Genomic DNA, 8,571 nt, shown 5'->3' on the forward strand with positions numbered 1-8,571 from the left:
GGAACCTGAGATTAGGTGATTTCTCAAAAATCTCTTCCAGTTTCATTACAAGAACCCAAAACAACTGGTTTATCTCTGTCTAAATTGTTCTGAAAAATTCCAATGGAGGAGGTTCAACGCCACTTGATGCCGTTTACTGTTGTGCTTCACTACTCTTACCAGTAGTTTCATAATACTTGGATTCCCTTCCTGCAGCCAGGCTTACTGCTTCTCACCCTATCTCCTGTAGACACAGAGGGCAGTTTACTCCCCTCTCTGCCGCAGCCTTTTCCCCTTTGAAGAAAAAGTCCCGTGTAGGTTTTGCTTCTCTGGATAAAACGAACCAAGTATTTTCAGTCTTTTCTCCTTGTCGTGTTCTAGACCATTGATCACTTTTGTTGCGTTCTCATCAAGAAGAATGATGCTCAACACAAGACACAGCTGAATGCCTGCCTAGTCCCTAGGTTTACAAACTATGATCTGTTGTATGTGTCAGTTTGTTTACATTTTTTTACTTAATACTGTTGACTTAAATCCAGCCCGTGGTCTGTGGTGCCTTCTGGATCTGCTTTAATACCAGTCATCACTCATCTACATCTGTGTGTTTGGTTATTCCTGTTTGTCTTTGTTAGCTTGTTCATTTCTGATAACTCAGAACTTCGCTAAGTTGACTCTGAATTCTGTTTGGATGCTGGTATACTTGCAGTCCTTCCCAGCTTCAGATATCATCAGTGTATTCTACCAGATAGATGCAGCTTAAATCTGAATGAGTCAACTCGTTGGCTGTAGCTATGGAATTCACAGGAATTGAGCATATGGGTTTGCATATGTATTCATGCTTGTCTTCTGGGCGTACACCTCTTTTTACCGCTCACGAAGTACATAGCACCAGTTCTATAAATTTCTTAACTATGTTCACTTCTTTCACTTGCAAAAGGTTAAACAACACAACCCACATTCTACTCAGATTGCCCATTTGTATAGTTGAATGAAACACAATGGATGTGGAAGGGGTATGCCAGACGAAGTTTGAACCCAGATTTTCTTATTAATGAATATGCATTGTTTCAAGTATGTCACTTACTTTTTTTACTTTGGCTTGAGGTGGAGGTATCTGAAACTTCAGATTACAAGCTTGATGAATGCAGAAACGTTTGGTTCTCTTTTCATGGATAAGCTCTGTTCTCATTTGCCTCAAAGCAAGCGCTCTGGTTAAGTGTCAGAAATGAGGCAAAGGCTTGGTGATCAAATAGTCATACTGCTCTTTATTCCTTCAGTTTTCAATATGCACAAACAATGTGTAACATATGCAACAAATAGGTGACTGTGTATCATGTTTCACCATAACTTCATTTATTTAAAAAAAGATTTTATTTTTAAGTGCTTTGAGTCACATTTTAGTTTCACTTCCATGAAGAAAGCTTCAGCTATATAAGGTAAAGTGGTCTGTCCATTCAGAATGCATCACTTCCTTTTAAGAGCTGACAGGTTAAACTAGCTTCCTATGCTCTGGACACATCAGATACTGCTTTATCCTCATTGCTTAATATGTTTCTTTTGTGGAAGTACTGAAGATAGTAGGGTCTTGAGTTCAGATTAGTTATGGTCCTAAGACTTCTGAGGGTATGATCTCTTCTCTTTGGCTGATGCCCAACTCTCAGCTGTTTCTAAATGCTTGTTGCATTCCCATTCTACTCCTTTCAGTTGCCCGCCATGTATCTGAAATCAAGAACAATATGCTTAAGTAAGAGCAGATTTGTGATATCAGGATTTGTCTCGTACGTATGCTACTACCCACCAGATATCTAATATCTTCCCAAAAGGTTCCCTCTCTAGTATTTCTGTTGCCATTCTGCAGTGGTGTCTGCCAAACTCCATGCACAGTTCTCTAGGCTGCTTGTCTTCCTCCTTGCCAGGACCACAACCTGGATTGCCCTCTGCTCACTCTCTGTAAGGAGGGAAAGACAATGTTTTGTGGATTCTGTTGCAGGAAGAGAAAGTTTTGCAAAACAGTGCTTTCATTTGCCCTTCTTTTTCCCAGACTCCAATAACTAGCCAGCCAGATGATTTTGTATTTGTAGGGCCAAAGTCATGCACAGAACATTGAAAGAGAGTATATGAAGTATTACAGCAGCCAAAGCAGAGCTGTATGTACACTGCATGTTTGTTTAAAGATTTCGTTGTTGTTGGGGCAGTTTATCTAACATAAACTAAAGAACAAATAAAATCAAAACCAGCATCCAAATTTCCTCTGCTTGCAAGACTCTCTCTTTATTCATACTTCCTCCAGAGCTTCCTTAATTTCAAAATAAGAGACCTACATGCAAATTTAGTTTATCACTCCTTTTTCATTCTTACTTATGATGACAGGAATAAGTTTAAATTTAAATTATATTGACTTTATTCATAGAAAAAACCCATAGAAGTCGATGACCATGTGCCATTCATTACAATGATAATAATCTGTAATCTCCCTGAAGATATTTGTTCTCCACCTGTTGGAAATCTGTTGACTTTAGTACTTTGATAAATGTTAAAATGAAAGAAATACTGAAGTGAGAAAGCTGTAGCATCCCAAAAGGCATGTTTAAAACCTAGTAGATTTTTGTCTAAAACTACATTACCATTGCTTACTTTGTGCCCAAAGTATCCTCTGCCAACACTGGTCAGACTGTCCTGTTAGTTACTGTCTAGAAAAGCAGTGAAGAGGTGCCTCCCTTCTCTTCTTGCAGTCTCCAGTCTCAGAGTCTCTCACAGAAGATCTCCAACTTGTTCTCTAGAAACAATGCCATTTTAACACCCTGTACAAACTTTAATCAGCAGTCCATAAACAGGACACTTTTGCCGAATAACTCTACCACACACAGTGGTGACCTCTACTAATGAATTTCTGTTTGCAGATCTCAACCACAAATTGTATTGCCAAATAGCTCACAATCCAGTATTGTTGGTAATCATTTTGTGTTTAAGTAGAGCTTGCTGTCCCTGTATGAGACTGGGCTGTCGGCATGTTACTCATGGTACATTAACACAGTTGTCAACTCTCCCTCCTCCTGACAAATCATACCCAGACAGATCTGTGGGAGAAAGGAAGTACTGTCACACCCATTTTATATAAGGGAAATCAAACGATAAAGTCTTGTGACTTAAAAATAACAGAGCTGGAAATAGTCCAGATGTTACATGCTTTAGTCTTGAGTCTAAAGGACAAGACTTCATTAAGATTCTTACCCCTATCATTCCATCACCAACGCACAAGGTTTATGTACCCAGACTACAATAAGCTACAAGATGCAGCATGCGTCTCACAGATACCAGTGTGCTTTTTGGAAGGAGAGAATCTAGTTTATGCATTTTCCCTTGTTTTTTGAAAGTATTGCTATAGTTGAATTTGTACCTCAGCAACTCTGAATTCACGGTTGCCTTGCTCTGAAGTGAAGACATCAATCAGTCTAACAATGAGTTCAGTTTATCTAGCTCATCTCTATTTGATTAAAAAAAAAAAAAAGGCAAAAATAAGTTTTTCTCTCTTCTGAGCCTTTTTACGTTCTTTGGTGTATATAACATGACAAAAAAAATTTGACCAAAATGTTATTGTGAGTACTCTTTAAAAAGAGCCAATTCTGTTAATTTGTAGTCAGAGCACTGCTTGTAGGTCACAACAAATTTCTTGCTCAAGACTTTTCCAAAATGTTTCTGAAATCTGTAGTCATTCATCATTAAGCAGCTAGACCAAAAGGTTTGTGTAAGAACTCCACAAGGAATGATTGCACACAGACATTTGAATGTTTTTCTGAATGAACTATATGAACTGTAATGAGAAAGTAAATGTTAATATGGTCTGACCTACAAAAAACAGTCACATTTTGCTAGTGGTCCTGTAATTTGACCCTAAATTCTGCATTTGTGAGAGGAGATGAATGTCTAACAAAACATTTGTGTACTAACTTTTTTAAAAATAGGCCAAAAAATGGCAAGCCAAATTGCTAGTCTGAGGTCTTTTGACCAGTAACTACTGGAATCTTTCTGGCTCACTGTGTTAGTTGGTTAGAATGGATGAGACTGCTAACTTCAGAAATTAGCATGCTAATTAGGCTGCTAATTTGTTCCATGATGGCCATTTCAGTGTAGGAAATCATGTAATGCTAGGCAGGATATTGTTACCATGTGTGCAAGCCTTTTACTTTCACAATTACAAACGTTACCCAAATACATGGCATCTTGCTGCTACGATACAAACTCTTCTCTGTAAATTTGCTATAAACGCTGTTTATAGCAGTGCCTCTGGTCTGTCTCATCCTATAGTTTCCTTAAAAGAAAAAAAATTCAAAGCAGGCAGTGCATGCTCTTTAGGATGTTGAAGTGATGCTAGAATCTCACTGTGTTCCCTTAACCACCCAAAAGAGACCTTGAGAGTATTTTCTGCCTTTGTTGTCTGCCCAAAGAAAAGAACATATCTTCAGCAAGGACTTACTTTGAGTTTAATTGTGATATTTTGTCCAGAATTAGAAATGAACACAGTTGGCTTTAAGTATTTCTTTGTTCTTAGCACGCTCTACTATGAATTCTGCTCTAACCAAACTTCTTTCTTGAAAAAGAAAACAGACTGAAATATAAATCCTGCTGTTCAGATATAATTTCTACTACCTAAGATTCTGCTTAGCAGTACTTGAGGTCAACTTCAAATGCTTCTCTTCAAAAATTAGTGTTCACAAAGAAGCACCAGGGAAAGCTGAAAGTATTGCGTTCTTTTTAGCACCTTTCTATGATAATGCTGCATTGCATTCTTCCACAGTGCAACAGTATTTTAGTTAAATTAATGAGTGAACTTTTGAAATTCATCTCTTGACAACCCCCACCTCCATGTTCTCCCCCCACCAAGTGATTTAGATCTTATTGCAGAGCAGTTCTGGAGCATAAGAACTGTATTCCCATAGGGTAAAGCCTAAGCAGGGTGTTTTGCTTTACGGTTCACCTAATGTTCCACAACCACTTGGGACTAGCTAGCCCCCAGGGCTAGATAAGCATCCTGAAGCACATGCAGCATGGCTATTGACTCCTCAGTGCTGTTCATCCTATGCTCTATGTCTTGCTGGTGCACAGATAGTTTTCTAGTACTCTAGCCCCTTTCTCATGTGAAATGCTTTAGCAAACAGGAAGTTGAAAGGTGTTTTGCCAAGGGACTTCACAATAATGGCAGTTCTCTTTGACTCATACCCTTCCCTTTCAAGAGATGAAGAACAGACAGATAAGAACAGGGGTTTTTTTAATGATATTTTAACATCCATAATACAAAGAATAAGTTAAACACAGTAAAAATAATTAAATAAAAGTTGAGGTTCCAGCCCTCATACAAATAATTCAAATCTATAAAACAAAGACAAGTTTTAAAAATAAAACCAAGGAAAAAATAGTTTCCATGTAGTATCAGTTAAATGAATGGAAATAAAGTTCCGACTTTTGACATCTGCTGCATTCAATGGGTGCGGAGTCCTTAAATGCTCTCCTGGGTGCATAGGTACGCACATAAAGGTTGCGTAGTCAGACTTTTCAGGTGACCTAGGCACCTTCAGATGTGACCTGGAAGTTCAGTCAAGTTTCTAGTTTACCTTCTTGCAGCACAGTTCTTAAGTAGAACATGTTAAGAGATTGTAATGCTGACACTGCTACAGGTACCATCCTTAGATTTTACTATGTTAAGTCTGTAACAGTGAACCCTGTACACCAAGTGTTGCCTCAGTCAAAGTAGACTTTGGTCCTTCTTCACACATTAACAATAATAATGCTGATGCAGTTTCTTTTACTTTCTGATGCAAAGCCTGATCACCCTCTCAGTACTGGTCTTAATACGTTAGGTTTCTAGGACTCAAGTTTTAGCATTGTTTAGTGTGATGAGGAAAGATTATAGACTCAGGCCATGTATAAAATGAGTACTTGAGTTAAATAAGTTAAAACTTCACCAATCCTTCCAGACCAAATGCTGGTTCATAAATGAAGTGGACAGATAACTTGATATGCATAGTATCATGCATGGGAATACTCATTTAAATGTTAAATATTTTAGCTTCCCATGGAGTGGTTTTCAGGTAATTCAGAGTAGCAAGATAATAAATCAACCATCTCTGCCTCAGGAATGCTGATGTGAGTAGCAGACCACACAAGCATTTAGAAGCAAAAGCCTCTCATGACATTCAGGACTTTAGTGTCCTGGCATCAGTATAGGCTTAATCTTGTTCATGTGAATCCAGATGTAGAAAAAAAAAAGTCACTCCCATTCAGGGAGAAAGCGATTCTTCGTGATTACTGCATTCATATTGGAGTCAATCCAGTTAAGGTATTGAGTAACTCTGGTATAAACACCAGGCTTATTTTCTTTTGCACAGCCATCTCCCCAGCTGACAATCCCATAAAGCGTCATCCTGCCATCATGCTCACAGACCATGGGGCCACCAGAATCTCCCTGATGATAGAAGGAGAAGATGTTAGGCAATTTACTGCAGATGGAGCGTTTATAACAAGAAGCCTGTGATTATTGTTTTTCTAGAGTGAAACAAGCTAGTAAATACCCATGAGCTAAAGTTTTGGTTTTTTGACAACGCTGCATAGAGAGGAACAAAAGGCTAATCACCTGCTGTGACTTAAAGACAATCTGTAAAGGTAAGGAGTTCACTAGTTCCCCCTAGTAGGGGGCAGAGAGAATAGTTACCTTGCACACAATACTTCATCTTAAGTTTATAACCACAGATATTAGGCTAGTGATAGAAGGTCAAAGCCAACATGTCTAATTTTCATCATAGAATCAATTGTCTCCCTGTCCTTAAGGTACTTTTACACTTAAGGACCACAGTTGTTCTTTTTAGTGGCTCATATGGCCACTCTGCCCAGTGAAGGTGCAGGGGAACAAATCTAGTTTTGAAGAATCTGTGGAGGGGCTCAGTGCCCCCCAGTAGTTCACCTTTTATCCCTTTGCAGTTCATTGTTAAAGTGCATTTGTAGTTAATGTTAAAGTGCAAGCTAAGATTGGAATAGCTGCTGTATTCCCCTGATGCATATCTACCAGCCATTGCTTGAACAGACTGTAAATAAGGTCTTGAGGAATAACAATGGCTAAGATACTGCACTTCTTGCTCCTCCAAAAGAAGGTCTGGACTGGGGTAACACCTAACGCTAGGTCCCAGCTTCTTCCACATGTTTGGCCACACTATGGGTCAACTCCACTAGATGCCCTGAATTCCTGCTACATAGAGACTGAATAGTGGACAAAATGCCACCAGCTGATCTATGTAGCGTACATGCATTTAAAATGGTTTAGAAGATAAAACAAACCAGTTCTACCTTGCATGCATCAGTCATCCATGTGGGATCTCCAGCACAGACCATGTTGTCAGTAACTCTGGTATCATCATAGTATTCATATTTGCATTTTGTCTGTGATACTAAGTTTACAGTGGCTGACATCAGTCTTTGAGCATAGAAAATGTCATCTGCAAACAGAATATTTAATTATTTTCACCATCCAAGACAAAACCAAGCCCCCTCCCCATAACACACTTTCAGCACTTAAAAGAAATTAGCATAACTATTCCAGTTCTGATTTGAGGCTCTTACTTCCAGCTTATGCAGTATTGATTTACTTTTACTGTTAATGAAGTTTTAAAGAGAAAAAACAAGCGTTCCAAATGCAAACTATAAAGCTTGGGTTTTAGAGATAAACAGTTTGATAGTTTTTGAAGGAATTCCTGCACAAATGCAGTCCTTTATTAATCCTTCAACACAGCTTTAATTTTTTCTACACCTCGCCACATCAGGAATAAAAATAATGCTATGTTTTACATCTTAGCTTACTTTGTATGGTTGACAAGTGTGAGAAGCACCAGATAGGAAGTGCCATGGACAACTAGAGAAGATGATAGCAAAGATCATCTTAGATATAGATACACATGGAGTACATAAAATAAAGGAATCTTTTTTAATCCTTTGCAGATCATGGTATAAAGACATCCAGTTACTGCATCGTGCAAGTACAACTTTGCAAAGAGAAGTCATTCACTTACAAAAATCTTGTTTGCCATAGCCAGATACTTCACACCGGGTATTGTCTCTCAAGAAAAGGTTCTTCTCTGGCAAGCAGACTGTTCTGACATATTTGGATTCTACTGCACACTGTCCAGAAGCTGTTCTTATCCTTATCAAAGCTAAGGAACAAGTCAGAGAAGATACCATTAGATTTGTAAAGCAAGTTTTTCCCCTCCTTGAGTTCTCCAAGAATAGGCGTATCAGGTACAGTTAATGGGAATAGTTTAATTAGTTCTGGTTACATATGGTTCCCCTCATTGCTTTTGAAATGACACTGGGTCATTATTTAATAGCAACAAAATTAGTTTCCTAGCACTAAAACTGGCAAACATTCTAACTTGAACTTCCTTCCTGGAAGGACAGGGCGTGATAGCTCAGGGAAGATGCCTCTGCAAGTATATCTTCAGATGTTTTAAAACCTCAACTTCCTGACTGGCTGTAGAGGATGGCACCCACTGCCCTGCTAAAGAGTGGGCAGTTTATACTGTGCTTTTTACCAGAAGGGCTTATGTCTTT

The 8,571-nt window shown here is 38.6% G+C and overlaps 1 protein-coding gene across 1 annotated transcript in view; it reads right to left on the reverse strand.

Moving 5' to 3' along the window:
* Positions 1 to 5,575: 5,575 nt before the first annotated feature.
* PLAU (plasminogen activator, urokinase) overlaps positions 5,576 to 8,571 on the reverse strand; it is an 8,975-nt gene continuing 5,979 nt past the window's right edge. The window contains exons 9-11 of the mRNA XM_009641869.2: positions 8,034 to 8,174; positions 7,315 to 7,463; positions 5,576 to 6,439 (exon numbers count right to left, since the gene is read on the reverse strand). Of these exons, the coding sequence (XP_009640164.1) occupies positions 6,245 to 6,439; positions 7,315 to 7,463; positions 8,034 to 8,174 (485 nt within the window). The 3' untranslated portion in view covers positions 5,576 to 6,244. The remainder of the gene's footprint in view (positions 6,440 to 7,314; positions 7,464 to 8,033; positions 8,175 to 8,571) is intronic.

The sequence above is a fragment of the Egretta garzetta genome, unplaced genomic scaffold, assembly GCF_000687185.1.
Source record: "Egretta garzetta isolate BGI_Z169 unplaced genomic scaffold, ASM68718v1 scaffold56, whole genome shotgun sequence".
Taxonomy (NCBI): domain Eukaryota; kingdom Metazoa; phylum Chordata; class Aves; order Pelecaniformes; family Ardeidae; genus Egretta; species Egretta garzetta.